We start from the raw sequence: 18302 nt of genomic DNA on the forward strand, positions 1-18302 counted from the left end.
ATAATAATTTTTTATTTTTTTTTGTACAATACACGTGGGATGGAAGATTGAACTTCTAATTTATAAAGAATGATCAAGACGTCTTAATCTTTGAATTAGGTTGGCAAATTGTGGAATGAATTCATTGAAAATGATACTATTACTTTTGAAAGATGCTAATATAAAGCACCTTTTATAACCTATACTTTAAATTTTAGTAATCTTTCCTTGTATATCTTCTCTAAAATTTTTAATTAAAAAAATTAAAATTTTATATGAAATTAACAATGTTCTACAAATAATTAATTAATTATATAAATTCACAATTTTCACCCTAATATTCATGACCAAGAATGACGTATAACTTCAAAAGGAAATAAATTAAAACAATTGAGTTCAAAGACCAAGTCACATAACCTGCCAATTGTTACAGTACCATGATAGAAAAAACATATATATTAAATATGAACAATTAAGCATATATTAAACATCTTATTAGAATGTACCTTGAAATTAGAATTGATCACAATTTTCCTTCAATTGCACTGTGGAACAGCACCCCGATTTGGTCCACAAATCCCCTCACGATCAGCCCTTTTGAGCCCTTTCTTTTCGGTGCACACCAAGTGTTCGACCAAATGACTAACAGAGATCACAAACATATGTTTTCGCTCTCTGGTTAATGAATAAATTAAAACACTGCATAAACCATGATTAGTCAAGGAAATCACAAACATTTCATTGCATGATTAAAGCAAAAAAAAAAAAAAAACATATAACCAAGGAAATGGTTAATCATATAGCCATATAACATTTCAGAAAATTCCATCAACATCTAACTGCTCAAATAGAGAAATTATTGTTTATTATTTCACATAAGATGGAGAAATTAAAATCAAGGGAAATCACATATAACACTATAAAAGTTAGGAAATTTCAACTCATATTTTTCGCTTTCAATTGTCGGAAAAAACTGGAGGGGAATGAAGCTGTCCTGAAAGCGAAATTTCAACTATTTTAACCCCAAGATACATGCACTGAGCTGGAAAAGATACTACAGCTACCCAAAGAAGAGATATAAAAGGAAGTGTATTGTAAAATCAAAACCAAGCATCATATGTTCATAGAAACAAAATTCTATTTTAGGTGGTTTTAAAAATAGCAGGGTTAAAATTAAACTCAAAATTTAGTAAAGGAAAAAGAAAAAAAAAAACTTCTTTTTGACTATGAATTAGTCATTCCCTTCCCAACAACATCGTTACAAGCTCTTAGAGTTGATACGTGTTAACTCACATCCACCTGAAGAAGTAAAATGTAACAAGTCTTTTCCACTTTGAGGTTGTTCATTTAGGAATATATTTTTTGGATTATCCAAAATATCATGTCATTAAAGACAAGTCGTGAGTTCACATTTCTACCCTATATATTGTACTAAAAAAATATATATATCTAAATTATTTATTGGTGTCATAAATAAGTTTAAGACGTGGTATATTATTTTGTTGAGTGGAGTCTAATAAATTATATTTATTAGATAGAGACTAAAGAGTAATCGTAAATATCTACTTGTCAGAGATAATTAATGTGTTAAATGAATTCAAACCTTCACCCTATGATATATATCTTAATTGATTGAACTTAATTGATTGAACTTTGTTATTAAATATAAAAACAAGGTATCGCCACAAAATAAAATCAAGACATTTATGATTTTTTTTTTGGTTGAGTTCTTATGTGATTGTTTATGCTCCACGTTGATTTGCTTTATTTTCCCAATGATTTATTAGGGTTTGAAATCAACGACCAAAGGATCCTGAAAAATGACGTTTTCTTTCTTTCTTTTCATTTATAATTATTACATGGTTCACTATTAAGATCTATATAATGTATTTGATATTTCAAACTATTAAAAAATAATGCACTATTTTTGTATCAGGTTCATCCTTGTTGATTGAACTGAATTCCCCCTACCTCTCAATCTCCAATCTCAGATACATTAAAAAGAGAGCGTTGCCCTTGCAAGAATTTCAATTTCGGGCCAACTACGTAATTCTTTCCTATTCGACGTCTTAATTGTTACAAAGGGAGATATACCGTTGCAGATTCTACTAATATGCCTAATAACGAAAGAAGAAAATAGCTTAGGGAAGGGCTTATGTCCCCAACAATCGAGTTACTTTCTACTTGATTACCGAGTAGTCGGGGACGGCTCCTCTCTTAAAAGTTTTTTGCGAAGGAATTTTTGTAGCTTGCAGTTTCTAAATATATAGTAGTTCTGGTAAAGCAAAAATCCAGTGTCAACCCTTTAGTTGTAAACTACCCACCACTGATTTTGATCTACTATTGGTTTTTTCTATAACAAAGACTGTAAATAAACTCAGGTTTAGAATGTCATACAATGAGCTCCACAAAACAAGAGGAAGCAAAACTTGTGACCAAGTACTGTTGCTAGATTATCTAGTTCCCTGTTGAATTCGAATGAAGAAATAAGACTAACACACGATAGATCATCCATCTGCAAAGAGCTAACTGCTTTCACTCCTCGAACACCGCTGCGCTTCTTGTTGGTTTGTGAATTTTTGGGCACGAGGATTATTCAGTCCAGCTTCACAGAAGAGAACAAGTAGTGCACGAACCAGAACGACGAGAGGAATCCAACTGTTCCAGTTGTGAACATGATTACAAGAACCATGAAGAGTGAATAACCGAGGTAGAGAGTGGCTGAGACAGGTCCGCTCAAGCTCTTAAGATCGAATATCAGATAGTTAATCGAGTACAAGAAGATGTATATGGCAACTGAACCAGAAGCAAAGAAAGACTTCCACCACCATTTCCAGTCTTCCACACATAGATGCATGTAGGTTAGAACCAGAGATACCTCAGCACAGACAACAACAAGAAGCACCAACACTATGAAGAGAAACCCGAAAACGTAATAAACACGGCCCATCCAGAGGCTAGACATGATAAAGAAGAGTTCGATGAACAAGGTACCGAAAGGAAGAGTGCCAGCGCCAAGGACTAACAGCCATGATGGGTACTTCTGAGGTGGAATTTCCCGAGGGATTTGATTCGTTCGAACAGGATACTCAATATGTGGTGCCTTGGCACCAAAATACCCACCAACAAGAGTAAGAGGAACTGATATACAGAACCACAGCAAAAGTAGAATAACGAAGAGCGAAAATGGAATGGCACCGGTGCTATGACTACGCCATAATAGAAAATTCAGTGTGGTAAGAATTAGAAAGGCAATGCCAGGGAAGAAACAAGCAGCCTTCCACGAGACCGAAACCCATCCTCTGTGGTCACCAATACTGATAGTTCTCCAAAGACGTACAGCAACATAACCTGCTGCAATACCGAGAATCATATAGAAAAATAGCATACCTGTAATAAGTGTTCCACGGGATGCTGGGGACATGAATCCAAGAGCAGCAAACAATATGGTCACAACTGCCATCCCAAGAAGCTGAACTCCATCGCCAACCATAATACACAAAAGTGCAGGATTGGCTGGAGCACGGAAAACATCCCCCACAACAAGCTTCCAACCAGATAACTCCTCGTTCATCTGCGCTTGAGCCTCCTTGTCAAGCTCCTCATAACGTGTAAGATCTCGTCGAACAGTCCTCAAGAAAATTACAAGAACAATACCAGCTAGAAACGTTATTACCATCAAAGAGTTCAAGATTGAGAACCAATGAACTTTTGAACCCTCCATCTTCAAATAAGCATCCCATCGGGAAGGCCACTTGATGTCACTCTCTTCAAATGTAACCTCATAAGTGAACACTATTGGTTGGCCTTTGTTAATAAGCGTTGATACACTGGTAGGGTCACATTGAATAGAATTTGGATACTTTTGGTACATCTTTAAGTTCTTAACCAAGTCCGCATTGAGCAAAGGACTGCAGGGTACAACCTCGAATCCAACAACCATGTATCCTGGGGCATCTAGTCCCTGTTTACTTAATGTTGGGATCACACCTGCAGCATCACCAGTTCCCATTACGCTCGCCACGTTGGAATCCTCGTATTTGTGAACAAGAACTTTAAATTTCAAATGGTTAAAGACATAGTAGGAACCCTTCACGTTGATTCCTATAGGATACCCTGTCCAACGTAAAGGATAGCCCTCTTTCTTGGTATACCGGATTGCCGGTAAATTGTCCAGGATCAAATTCACCTGATACATCTCATCAATCCTCTTCTTTAAGGTCTTAAACTGGTCATCAGACAATGGATCTGTCAGACACAAGAACACGTCTGTCTGATTCGTGTACATCTTAAACATATATGGCGAGCTCTCAATCCGGTCCCCCATTAGAAGCTCACCAAGATTTTCAGCACTGTCCTTAACACCCCCCTCAGGTTTGCAAAAAGGCAAACTATAATAGCTGAATGGCATTTCGGTATCGATTGAGGTTATGGAATTAACTTTCACGGACAACTCATCACCCACAATATGTTTGAGGGGGTAACTTCCCGGAAGATAAAACCCATATCCAGATTGAAATATCAAGCACACGGTCAAGACCCAGATCCTAAATCCACCACAAAACTCCATTCTTGAAGACTACGAGCTCGATTAGGGTCAGATCTAGAAGAAGCAAATCAAAAAGCGGATAACAGAACAGTAAAATTTCTATCCCAGCATACCAAAAATCAGACAAGAAGGTTTACATAACGTAATCTTGCTAAACGTAAACGAAGTAAAGAGGATAAGAAATGAAAGTCCAGGAACGAACGAAAGAACTTGACTAACCTGAGACATAGAAAACTGGAAGGATGATCTCCGGCGGAGGAAGGAAAGTTTGCAGCAGTGGCCGCCGATTGCTCGAGTTCACGAACTGAGAAATAGTTGACAATTCAGAATTGCAATGGGGAGAGGAATTTGATCTTTTCCGGCATTGTTAATGAATACGAAATGGGCACTGCCGAGGGCCAGGGCTCGATAGAAGTTGTGGCCATTTTCCTCAAAATGACCATTGTGCCCTTATCAATTTTTAAAAATGCCTATTGTTTATGGACTGGCCTGGTCGCTAAAATCTTTTAATTTGGGATGGACATTCTAGATCTACCAAAAATAATTAGTATACAATATAATTATGTAATTTTAACATTTTAATTATTGATTTCGGTAACATAATTCATTTTTTAAAATTTAGATGATGAAAAAAAATGAAATTCTGTCTCGTAAACTTAATTTTGCCCAAGATGTTGTTGGGTTGAGATCTAATATTTTGGGAGTGTTAAAAGAGAGAAATAGAGACTTTTTAAAAAGAAAAATATATACTTCTCTTACCGAACTAAAGATTTTTAATCCAGCTAATGCCAAGAATATTTTTTACTCATCGTATCTTTAATTTTCACCACTAAATTCGATGGATACAATTATAATAATCACTAAAGAATGGCAATATTTGTCCTATATATTTAATATTTTAGAAAGCTTTTAAAAATTTGAAGGAAAAAACAAATAAACAACAATTCTTAGGTTTGGATATGCATGGGGTACAGTTTTCTCCCTCTTTAGATTTAACCTATACAAACTTTTCACGTTAATTGTCACGGATGTTTATTCAAAAGCTATTTTTAAAAAGTTTATGGCTGTTCAGGGGCAGTATTTTTTGAACTTTCGAGGACTAAATTGACCTTGTTACAGACTTTGACAGTGTGTATGAAAATAAATGCACTAGGCATATGATGAAACAATCATTATGATATCTAATCTAAGCTTTGGCCCCTAACCCTCGCGCTTTAGGCCGCCTAACAGGAAGCAAAGGGTTAACCATTCCTTGAGAATCTTTCCCCAATCCCATGCCTTCAACAAATCCCATCTTTGCCATCATCTTGGACCCAAATCCTTTGGTATGCTCTTCAAAAGCCCCAATTTTTTTAGCTTTACCAGAAGCTCCAGTTTTGGCACGAGTAGATCCTCGACTTTCCTGGTTACCACCAGAACTGAAGGCCTCTGAGAACTCGACCCCTAACCCGAGCGATTTAGGCCGTTTGATCACTTCAATGGGGCGGGCCATACCTTGACCATCTTTCCCCAATCCTCCTCCTACAAATCCCATTTTTGCCATCATTTTTGACCCAAAACCCTTGGTGTGCACCTCAAATGCACCGATCGTATCTATATTAATATCTGTGTTCTTGACTTCGCTAGTTGATATCTGGATCGTTTCCAATGCAGTGGTGATCATATCCTTTCTTTTATCTGTATCTGTAACATCGCTCGTTGTTATCTCGACTGTTTCTGGTTGCATCACTCCACATGATACAAATGAGACAGGTTTATCCGCGTACTTTTTGTTGCCAGTCTTCTTCTGACTTGAACTCTTACCTGCAGAACCCTTCGACCTCGACTTCATGCTCCCGGATTGATGGAGCTCCAATATGTGCGAAGTGCTCACTTCGGCATTCTTCTTTTCTCTGCTTCTGTTGCCACCCTGTGATTTCATATTTGAGCCTTTAGCAACAGAAAAGTCATCATCCTCGTCTCTTGCTCCTATTAGCTGGGATTGGGGAAGAGGAGGAAAGAATATTTAGTTTGCTGACCATACAAGAAGTTGATTCCAATAACATCCTAAGAAGAATTCCTAAAACAAAGAGATCTCAACAACCTGCACCAGGCGAACTTGATCACTTGATGATGGCATTCCTGTATATTGTGTTCGAGTTACCGTAACAAACCTGAGGAAAAAATTATAGCAAGTTTAAACATCAACAGTTGACTTGACAAGTAAAAGAAACCAACTTTTACCTTTTTTTACCAGAACCTTGGCATCCACTATGCAAGCGGTAAATTGCCGCCAACCGTCGTACCTAAAGATATTCAAATGTCATTCGACAACAAAAGATCCAGAAGGGGGCAGCCTAAAGGAATCAAGCAGGTTTTCACCTAAAAGGACAAAAATCTAAGGAACATTGTCCCCACACCATGGCACAAACTGATAACCAACTGCAGATGCAGCAGCAAACAATGTACCTGGGAACAATCACGAGGATGCATAGGTTGGAAAGAAAACATATCTTCTCTATTCAGAACCATGTGCTCCAATTTCTACAACTCAAAACAAACTGGAAGATTAGTTAATGCAAAAATAACAGGTAAGCTGGATTTGAACAACCCATCCATCAAACTCTTTTCCTATTTTGTTCCCATCCTATTTTCTAATCATTTTACATCTTTCAACCCCTCTATCCTTAGAAATCAAAGGAGCCCATGAGGTACAAAAGTAAGGCCATCTCTCACCCCCTCCATCTCCTACTCTATCCATTATTACTAAATAATATAACAATAAAATCGAATAATATTCTATGTCTATCCAATATTATTAAATAACATAACAATAAAATAATATAATATTCTATATCTACTGTTGTTTTATTTTTTTAAAATGAAAATCCAAACTTCCATTCAGAAACATTAAAGAAAATACAAGGGCATCCAAACAGCCAAACAAAAGGAGTCCTAAATCTACCTGGACAGAAAAGGACCCAAGGCCTAACTAATAATTACGAAATGATTTAGAGACAGATGCCCAAAGAGAAGTATTGACCATAACCACATATTATACCTCTTCCCAAGACCCCTCAACAACTCCTTGCTCCAGCTTCTTAGGAGGAAGAATTTGACCTTCTTGGAAACAAAGTACAGAGATGAACAATCCTCTCAAGAGTAAATATTTGAACCTTCCCCGATATAACATTTCACAAATTGAGAGAATGAAGGAAAATCAGATTTACTCAGGATGATCTCATGCCATAAAGTGTCTGGCTCTGTAAAGAAACGTCACAACCACTTGGCCAACAGAGCCTCATTGCACAATCTTAGGTTACCAATGCCCAAACCCCCAGCTCCAAAGGCTGCGAGACAATATCCCACCTGACCAGATGGGAACCTCCCTCTTCATCGCATAACAACAAATTCCTGAGACGCAAAAGATGAATACTTTCCTTCCCCACTTTAAAACCTCAATAGTACCCCTCTCCATCCTGGCAACCAACTTGTTGAGAATTTCTAATCACCAAAATAAAAAGAAAATTACAAAGAGGATTGCCTAGCCTGAAACCTCTAAAAAATCTTAACCCTCTTCCATTGACTAGAATAGAAAAATTGACCTTTTTTTTTGGAATCCGTGTGTCTGGGCCAACTTGTGCGCACCTCGACCAATCACGGGCCAACCGCCTGACCCTACTACATTTGGTTGACAAGGTAACTCGTAGGATATTAAATCCTAGGTAGGTGGCTACCATGGTTTGAACTCATTCCCTCTAAGTCATTTGCTATTTACATTGGCCCTCATTGACCACTTGAGTCATCTCATGATGGTTAGAAAAATTGACCGTTCTTATACAACTTCATATCCAAGATCTCCATTTAAACCCAAATCCTTTATTTCAGAGGACCTTAACCAAGAAAGTTCTGCACAATATGATCATACGCTTCTTCAAAATCTATCTTAAAAATCACTCCTTCCTGTTTCCTCTCTTTGTAATTCTCAATCACCTCATTAGCCAATAACACTTGGTCCAAGATTTGCCTTCCAGCAATAAAAGGTCCTTGGGAATTAGAAATCATGGTTGGAGGACTTCCCTTGATCTATCTGCCAATGTTTTAGCAATGATCTTAAACGAAGGCTCAAAGAATTATCAAGAAACAATATTTTTATTTCTATCGCAATAGGATTTAGAGTTCCAAATACAAGAGAAAGTGCATCATTTTTATGAAGAATGAGATATGAGAGTTTTCTGTAAGTTTTGTGAAAAGAAACCACACATAACTAAACTTAAGATGTCCTCCCGAGCAAGGTTCTTATTGAACAAATTATTTATTATTCAGATTTCAGGTTGCATGCTACAAAAGTGATGAATGACCTCAAAGACTAAAACTTTAAAGGAAATCCAACATAAGTTGACAAATAAATGAATGATACCAGATTTATTTGCCCTAGATCAACACCACGACTAATCATTCTTTCTCGACGCTTTGCTGCAATTGTTTCTTTACGATATTTCTTCTTTTCACCTGCCAACAATCACAATAATATTATACGTCAAATTTACCAGAGGAATTGAATTGCACATGACATAGGAGCAGAAAGTCGATTTTATGAATACTACATTTTCCCTTTATTCCTGGAATCTGGATATTAATTTTTTTTTCCACCATTTTTCTTTTTTTTTTTAATACATAAAGTCCCATATTCTTCAAAAGATTGTGTCCCAAGGAGTTACGGACCATTTAACTGGTAGGCTTAGGTCTTTTCCTATCCTTATATTTGTTTCATTTAATCAATGGAATAGTTTATCATAGAAAACAAAAAGGGCCGAGGACCACTACAGGGATAGAATTTTATTCTATTGATGGAAAAATGGATCTGACTTATACGTTAAAAATGAGATCTTTACCAGGATACTTTCTAGCTACTTTACTTTTTGGAGCTTTTGGAGGCCAAGAACATGGAGACTGGGCAGCATTCTTCTTCTTTTTAGCTGATGTAGTTCTACTATCTTTTACTAGCAAGTCATCCAGAGCCAATGATGACCAATCATCTCCCGATACAATGGAGCTTTTCTTCCTTGATGGTGGGGTTTTCTTCATTCCAAATTCTTTTGATGCCTCCTGCAAAGCAATGCCGCCTAATTTCTCTAAAGTATCATCAAAGCAACTGCTAGAACTATCATCATCAGACTCTACCAACTCTTGTTTTACTAGCCACTTAGAACTTAAAATATTCTCACTTCCACCAATTCCTTCGAGGTAATCTTCAGCCACCTCGTCATCAATATCTGAATCAGTACAAGACATTTCTTCTGAGCTATCACTTTCGGATGATTCACTTGACTCTAACTGCTCAGAGTAATTAGAACTCCCATCCGATGCCTCTCCATCGTCATCACTTTCTTCATAAGATACATCTTGGGTGTATAATCTCATACCACCAATTGACAAGAAACCCGAATTTTTCTCAGAGCACACATCATCTGTATATTTGTTGGGGGCTGATGTTTCTGCTAGCACCTCATTAGTCATATCATCCTCTATCCTACACTCAACCCTCTCGTCAGTACCCATTTCCTTCTCGGATGACAATGAACCAATGCATAATCCTTCTTGTTCTTCCACTTGTGGAGGCGAGCCATCATCTGTGCTGGGACTTCTATCAAGTTCATCATCATCATCATGAAACCCTAGTCCTCTATGAGAACTGTCACCTAACACAAAACTCGTACCATAATCATAAGTGAATTCCAAATCATCCACCTTTAAAGACGGTTTTTCATCTACATAAGCAACAATTTGAGTGTTCTTAGAATCAAGTAATATAAAAGGCTGTGAGTTGTCCAAGCTACAATCTGCATCATTGTGCAAACCCTGTGATTCAGAGTGCAAGCCCTCCTGTGAAAAGCCCAAAAATATCTTTAAAATGAATCTGAACTGGGTTTCTTCTCACTGAAAAGACATAATTGCTATGAAATATAGAACAATAACTTAAAAGAACACGATAAAAATACATTTCATGAAAATAAAATTTTTCCAACATACAAGAAAAATAATGTGTCAAGAAGCCAAGATGGAAATATATCTTTGAAAAAAAAAAAGAATTTCTAACATACCAGGAAAAAGAATGCCTCAAGAAAGGCTAGAAACAATTAAAAAAGAACATTTAATAGGAGAATAAAACTCAAAATAAATTATTAAAAAAAAACTGAGCTAAGGAAGACCATAGAAGAACATTTAACAGTTGATCGCATAAGAAATACCTGATGATGAGTAGGAGGGTATTCGTAGCCAATAGCATTACCATTCGATTTTTTGCTCCCACTAGCGGAAGCAGTTTTTGTACGATCTAAATTAACCGATTTTGATCCAGACTGGCCCTTCGACCTAGAGTTTCCCTCTGTACAAAATATCCAAAGCAAAATCAAGATAAGTACAAAATTCCAGTAGAGAAGTATCAACATAGATAATCGTCTTCATCAACAGAAAAATGAAAAACCCAGCCGCACGCAAGTCGGAGAATTAAGGAAATGCAGAATAAGCATAGTCGGAGAATCGGAAGTGGAATAAGAGGTGAAGAAAAGGCACCTCGAGCAGAACTAGGCGGCGAGGACTGGAACTGCAAATCGGATAAAAAGCCACCGTCGACAAACAAATTTCCTCGAATAGATGACGACGGGTCTGATCTTCTTCTGCCAGTATTTCTCTTATTCTTCCTGAAGCCGTCACTGGCTTTGGCATGAATCGTTCTCCGTCTTCCTCCGGCCATCGGAGACCCGCCACCGCAACCACAACGACGGTGTTTTCTCGAGGAGCTCTACAGGCTAAAAGTCTAGTTCCCGAAATCTGAAGCAAACCGCCACACCGGGGAGCTTACGGTGGATCGGCGCGGTGGACGGATAACAAACAAGGAGAGAAAACTCAGAGTGGGGTCCACTCGGAATCTTTCCAAGGCCCAAAGCCTGCAGCTTTTTGTGGGCCGACTCTACCCACCCGCTTTCTCTCTCGGCCCAGAAAAGCCCAATTTTGTTTTACGTAAATCTTTTTTTTTTCCCTGATTTAGTAAATATGTAGTTCAATAGAAAAAGTAATTCCAAACGTAACCTCATTACTTTTTTCCACCCTTATTAGGACTATTGTATTACCACGTGCAATGCACGTAGATTCCAAACGTAATCAGTTTTTATTTATTTATTTATTCATTATTGGTAAATTTATTCATTCGTTAAAATCGTTTAATTTATATCCAAATCAAATTCTAGTAGATTTCTTCGATTTTATTAAAAAACAATTACAACCAACTTGAGCCATTAAATTATCAACAATTTATTATAAACAAAATTGGTTGGGTTTTCTTAATCAATTTCACATTTAAAGTTTATATTTTTTGAGATAATTGAAAGTAATTAATTTGGGTTATTATTTTTCAATTTGAATTAAAAATGACCACAAACGATGAAAATCATTAGCGTCTGACAACTAGGGGGGTAGTATATTCAAATTCAACAATTAAATATTATTTATTGAAGCTCTTTTTTTTTTCTTTTGAAAAAACATTTTAAACTAATGACCAATTTAAATTTGGTGACCACAAATTTTCAGATTAGTAGGACCATACGATCATCTTCTAACCTTTGTGATTACCATGTGATTTTGTAATTAAATTCATTCATTAGGATGACATTATCCCCAGCTCTTAGCAAAGAGGGATAAATAAATAATCTACATATACTTAGATATAGACTTAGTTAAATTGTGGATGCTAGACCACTAGAGTTAGAATTAAAACAATATTAAATATTTAGTTTCAATCATATATTTTAAGGGGAGAAAATCTTGTCGGTTGAATTAATTAAAACTCTAAATTTTCTTAAGTGAATTAATTTACATCGGCTTCGTTATTAAAATCCATTTAAACACTGTTAATGCCTAATTTTCTTACAATTGTGACTTAATAAATGTAAGATTAAGAAATATTTTAAGGAAATAGGGCGGTTTTCCCTGCTGTTTTTTGCCTCTGGCCTTTATTTTGTTTTGTGTTTTACAACTGTACTAAAAAAATGACTTTTCAAAAATTGTGTTGATGGGTTGTTTTTAATACCTATTTTACAAATGTCATATTTGTGAATATTTTTTGAATTATATTTTCAAGGTTTAATTTAGATTTTTTTTCTTATCAAATTACCCCTCTTTTATTATGTTTATTATGCTTATTTTTTGGTTTCTTAGTAGACTAATTTTATTTAAGGGAATCAGTTGAGACATTTATATCATAGATATTATCTGCGAGTACCAACAGATTTGGAGAAATGCACGAAGATAATTTGCATAAAGAAAGAAGATACTCTAACACAAATTAATAATAGTCACGAGTAATCAAAATTATTGCATGCATGCATATGAAGTATGTATATACATATTTATAGGTATAGGTAGGTGGATTGTCACACCCTGATCGCTTTCAACGATCGTAGGATTCCTGGCGTATGATCGTGATGGTGGTTAACACGGTTACAGGGTGTACCCCGCTTGGTCTTTAATAAAATCATAGTTCGAGGCCTCGACGTGTCATTCATTGTCATTGTGGAATGATGAATTATACCTTAGACCCCGACCGACTTCTTCTTATTCTACATGGAGGACTATCTCATGCCCGCTAACTGATATCTTCCCAACTTAATTATTTTAATTATCACACATATAATTTTCTCTATTATCAGACAAATATTAAAAAATATATATATATTGAACGACATTCTTTAATATGATATTAATGTATAATTAATATCATATTATTAAAGAATGAGTGGCAAATGAATTTCAAATTTTTATCAATGATCTCAAAGATCACTAGAGGCGAGGTCATGTTGCAGGCTTTCTCTTCACTCGCTCTACAACTCTTGTAACACTGCTGCCCATGAGCTAGCTAACCTGCAACGCTTGAAAAAATAGATGTTCATAAATCTGGCTTGAGGCCTACCCACGGTACTGCAGGTTAATTGTCCCATATTTTTTTAGTACAACAATTTAGAGATATGGGGATCGAGTCTCCAACCTGAAGAGAAAGAGTACATGTCAATCACTACTAAACTATGTTCATGTTAGTATTATTGATTCACATTAAATTTGACTAATAATAAATTTACATAACATAATACTTAATAAATTGATAAAAATTTAAAAGAGAAATAAATAGATGGATAGTGTATCATAATGTGAGAAATTAAAAGAAATATGTCCAAGTCTAGGTAAAAAAATTATTTGATAAATTATCTACCAATTATTATTATTTTTCTTTTTTAAACACTCTTGTTTATTCCAAAAAATATTTCTAAATTGAAACAAAGCATTAACATTTTATATAACACTTTAAAAATATAATGTTGATACAGCTAAAAATATCTTTAGTCGTATCGCTAGTGCCAAAAACAATTATATATTTAGAAAAAAAAAAGTTAATAAACAGTGAATTGGCCTAGATTGAAATCGTGTCGTTTTGCAAATAAATTTGAAGTGGTTACATACTAATTAGCGACCGAAATTTTCTTGTAGGAAAGTTCTACCAAATACCAATCTCATTTAATTATTCGAAATTTTAAATTAATTTTATTTTGATCCCTTTGAAGATTTATATTGTAGTTCGTTTTAGTAGGATAAAATTAAGTACATGTTAGTTTTTAATTTATTATTATTATTTTTTTTTTTATAAAAACTTCAATTTTGGTACTTCCTATTAGTATACATCAACCTCTTCCCTGTTTATACCATTTTCTTTCATTATCTCTTCTGAAATTCCAACATTTTTAAGTGGTGTGGAATCACAATTAATATAATTTTTTTTTTCTTAATCTAGTATTGCTATCAACCTTCTTCTTTCATCTCAACATAGCCATGATTCGGTCCTCTATTTTCCAAAGTTCAAATTTCTACCCCACATTTAAAAATACAGTGAAAAAATACAAGAATTGAAATAGAATGAGCCCTAAATCATATAAACCAAAATCATATTCTAACCTATCAAAATAAAATTTAGAGACAAATCAATTTTTACTCTAGACTTGACAAATCATATCAATTTCATACCAAACTTATGCTTTGTAATTCACACATGTGAAAATATATTTCTCAGCAATTCTACCAACAAACTCATCCAAAGATGAAACTTAAATTACTTTGTATCACTTATCAAAATTTAAGGTAAATTTTGATAAAATTTGAAGTTGTGGTACCAATATGAGCATAGTTCAAACTCCCAAAAAGCAGTCCGATTGGCATGAACTTGAAGTCTCTTGATTAAATTGGTGAGAGCAGAATACCAAAAATTCTTGATATCATCTGGATCCAGACTTTGGACAGGCACAAATGTCCTTGAGTACATGAGAGTCAAAGCTTCAACCCCAATTTTATATATATATATATATATATGTTCTTTATTATATTTTTGGACAAAATACATTTTTGGTCGTTGAGGTTTGAGGTAGATGTCTACTTAGTCCATCAAGTTTCAAAATGAAGACTTTTGGTCCCTGAGGTTTGAGATAGGTGTCTAATTGGTCTTTGAAGTTTTAAAATAAAAAATTTAATTGCAATTTGCAATGTCATTTTAATATTAATTAACATTAAAAAAATCGGGGACCATTTAGAACTATTTTTCAAAATTCAGAGACCAAAAGTGTTTATTTTAAAAAATTCAGGAACTAAGTTGACACCTACTTTAAACCTCGACGACCAAAAGTATTCATTTTGAAACTTCATAGACCAATTAGACACCTATCTCAAATTTCAGGGACCAAAAGTGTTCATTTTGAAATTGTAGGGACCAAATAGACATCTACCTCGAATCCCAGACACCAAAAACGTATTTTGCCTGTATTTTTCCTATGAGTCGGAGCTCAAATTCTCGTATCGAACATTTGTCGAGTTTGAAAAAAAAAAAAAAAGGGAGTCAATGTCTTTGACAGGCCAAAAGCACATAAAATCACATGCCGGCTGGAAGCAAAATAGCAGTGGGCCAACTCCCAACGCCCAACGCACAGACCGAGAGCGGCACACGGCTCCCACGTCGCTCAATTACTCTGCCTTTCGCATCGCCCACTTCCCAACAACTATCTTCCCACAACCCACGCTCTCTTCGGTTTCCTCTCCTATATAAACCCCCCTTCTCCCCCTTCCCAACCAGTTCTCTACTCCGACGACCGGTGGTGCGGTGGCAGCGACCATGGCCGACGGCTTACTCACATCTGTCTACCACGGCTGCATCGCCGCCTCCGACGCCGAGATCGACCGCCGCCCCTACCACAAGAACTGCGGCTGCGCCCTCCACGACCGGGGAAACAGACGCTGCTCACACGCCTTCTCCAAGCACAACTCTGTCTCGTATCCGATCAGACGGGCCTGGAGTGAAGGCAGCTTGGCCATTATGGCTTCTGCTTCTGGCATTTCTTCGCCCTCTTCTCCCACGGATCAGGTGGAAAGCCTCGTCGGATCTAACAGGAGATGAGGAGTAGTTTCTCTCGATTTCTCTCTTCTCTCTGCACTTTGTAATTTAAGTGAAATTCTTTTTACTTAGTGGAATCCAGTTAATTGAATCGACTCGACTGTTATTCTCCTGATCTGATCTGATCTTGTCGATGAAACGATTCTCATTTGAAAATTGAAAATCCTTTCATCGATTTCATAGAAACCGCGAACCGCCTCCTCCTCCTCCTCCATTTTCTCACCGCCTCCGATTCAAGAAAAAGAAATTAGGGCTTTTAAATCTTGTTGAGTTCGAACTTTCTGGATCAATTCACGCTGTCGCTCATTTGGAAGCTCTAACTACTACTAACAGATTGAAGTTTTTAATTCAACGTCCGGATCAATTGTTTTTTTAATTACGCTCTCATTGGATTAGGGCAAAATTAGAAGAATCTTATACATAATAAGATTTTGAATCATTACTGTTTTAAGGCGTGCACGTAAAGCAGCTGTTACCTTGGCTGGCTGGAAAGATTCTCATTCTTCTCCTTCAAGTTAACACAAGGATTTATTTATTTTTCCTTTCGTTGGCACAGAGGCAGAGTGAAAAAGGAAGAAAAAAGGAAATTGAAATTTGGCGAAAATGATGTTTTTAAATGTAAGGTGGTGTGTGGAGGCCCATTCTGTGCTGGAACCGAACCGAGCATGTGTAAACTGAGGATGGGCCCGCCCTGTGTGGGGCACCGACAACTATGCATAACTATTTTGGTTTTGATTTTTTTAATGTTTGAACTACTCTATTTATTTGTTTTGTTTTGTATGTTTTGCTTTCTAAATCTAAGCAAAAATTTGAAAATCAAAAAAGGCAAATTGATTATTAAATGGGCTCTCAAGAGTCTGAATAACTTAAATTTATACAAATTTTGAACATGGTATTAAAATTTTAAAGAGGTGAATCGATATTTACAAAACAAAATTTAGATCTGTTGGAGGTTGTTTATTGCTAGCCGCACATCAACATCATATGAATATTATGGAAATTCAGCCACATCTCAAGTACTGCGAGCTCGACGGATGGTAGCCGAGCTTATTTACAAACTGTCTATTAGCCGACCTATATTATGTACAAGCCGACCTTGAAGAACATCCACAGGTGCGAAGGCAACTAGGATGTTCTTTGACAACACGCCGCCTTCTTCGAGATGTCGGAGAGCCGTTAGAGTGCTTTGGAAGCCCTATCGGAATAAATAGAGATATTTGCCTCCACGCAAGATATGCAAAACTATTCTTCTGTGGGTAATGTTAGATCGAATTGTATACTGATTTGCTCATCGGAGTGCTAACATGGTCTTGCAGGTACTTCCAACTTTGGTACGCCTCATCCAAGCTTGCAGATTCCAAGCTTGGTCAATTTACAATCAAACAATACCCATTAATAAATACTCATCGCAAATCAACGACGAGAACTAAAACAACTTCAAACATCCTTATCACACCAAAAGAAACAAATTTAAGCATAGCTCAAACAAGTGATTAAGTCAATACCTGATGATCTTTTGGTAGGTACTATGTAGAAAGCAAATTAATTTTCATTTGTTTTCATAGCTAACGATCACTTTTCACTAGGCAATTACGTTATCTTCCATGTAGCTTGTCCATTTCCCTATTGCCCAAATTACACTTCTTTGTTAACTAACCCCACACAACTCCTCTACAGATTAAACTTTATATATAGAGAGATTATTATTATAGATCATATTGAAGAAGAAGAAAAGAAAAAAAGAAAAAAGAAATGGGAGGAGCTGAAATAATGGTTGCTGGATCATGTGTGTTTGATGGGATGAGCATATCAATGGAAGATTTTTTGATCGAGAGAAGGCCTTATCATCGCAACTGTGGCTGCAAATTACACATCAAAAATGGCTCTTGCCCACATCCTCCTTTCAAAACTTCTTCTCTTTCGTTTATGAGAAACCAAAAATGGACCAAAACTACTTCTCTTCACATTCAATCTGCCTCCAAATTCTCCTCCCTTCCTTCTCCACTTCGACGCCCCGAACCAGATATTATTACTGACGAGCTCATGTGACAAGGTTCGTGACCTATTTGTTAACGTTTATGTTTCTTGTTTCTTACGTCTTTTTTTTTTTACAATTTTGAATAATCATGAACGGTTACTTTTTATTGTTATAGTGATCTCTAGAGAGAGAGTTTACGCTCTCTAATCATATATATGTGGGAGTGGAACTCTTCACGAGGAAAGGTTTTTTTTTCTCTCTTTGAAAAAGAATGAGTTGTGTAGTTTGATTGCCTATAATTTAAATGAAATAAACTATAGTGGGTTCGTGTA

The 18302-nt window shown here is 36.1% G+C and overlaps 2 protein-coding genes and 1 long non-coding RNA gene across 3 annotated transcripts; 1 reads left to right on the forward strand and 2 right to left on the reverse strand.

Annotated features, from left to right (window-relative positions):
• Positions 1-2283: 2283 nt before the first annotated feature.
• LOC111007067 (transmembrane 9 superfamily member 11) lies at positions 2284-4919 on the reverse strand. The gene is made up of 2 exons (XM_022279240.2): positions 4748-4919; positions 2284-4582 (listed from the first exon to the last, which is right to left on the reverse strand). Exon 2 carries the CDS (start codon positions 4547-4549, stop codon positions 2576-2578), a length of 1974 nt encoding a protein of 657 aa, XP_022134932.1. The 5' UTR covers positions 4550-4582; positions 4748-4919; the 3' UTR covers positions 2284-2575.
• A 616-nt stretch (positions 4920-5535) lies between these two features.
• LOC111007007 (D111/G-patch domain-containing protein) lies at positions 5536-11386 on the reverse strand. Its single transcript, XM_022279139.2, has 8 exons — positions 11084-11386; positions 10759-10895; positions 9403-10393; positions 8928-9019; positions 6977-7051; positions 6752-6813; positions 6612-6681; positions 5536-6503 (listed from the first exon to the last, which is right to left on the reverse strand). Exons 1-8 carry the CDS (start codon positions 11262-11264, stop codon positions 5715-5717), a joined length of 2397 nt encoding a protein of 798 aa, XP_022134831.1. The 5' UTR covers positions 11265-11386; the 3' UTR covers positions 5536-5714.
• Positions 11387-17404: 6018 nt separating this feature from the next.
• On the forward strand, positions 17405-18302 carry LOC111007354 (uncharacterized). Its single transcript, XR_002600981.2, has 2 exons — positions 17405-18045; positions 18146-18302. It is a non-coding gene; the product is annotated as an uncharacterized LOC111007354 (long non-coding RNA).

This window comes from Momordica charantia (genome assembly GCF_013281855.1).
Source record: "Momordica charantia cultivar OHB3-1 chromosome 6 unlocalized genomic scaffold, Mcharantia_2.0 BLBB01000006.1, whole genome shotgun sequence".
Taxonomy (NCBI): Eukaryota; Viridiplantae; Streptophyta; class Magnoliopsida; order Cucurbitales; family Cucurbitaceae; genus Momordica; species Momordica charantia.

What these genes read in the sequence shown, in the direction of transcription:
- LOC111007067 (XM_022279240.2), bottom strand. Translation starts at nt 4,549, where the DNA reads ATGGAGTTTTGTGGTGGATTTAGGATCTGGGTCTTGACCGTGTGCTTG.
- LOC111007007 (XM_022279139.2), bottom strand. Translation starts at nt 11,264, where the DNA reads ATGGCCGGAGGAAGACGGAGAACGATTCATGCCAAAGCCAGTGACGGC. An exon ending in GCCGCCTAGTTCTGCTCGAG is followed by an intron (nt 10,896 to 11,083) that starts GTGCCTTTTCTT and finishes TATTTTGTACAG; the next exon opens with AGGGAAACTCTAGGTCGAAG. An exon ending in ATCCTCGTGATTGTTCCCAG is followed by an intron (nt 6,814 to 6,976) that starts GTACATTGTTTG and finishes GAATATCTTTAG; the next exon opens with GTACGACGGTTGGCGGCAAT.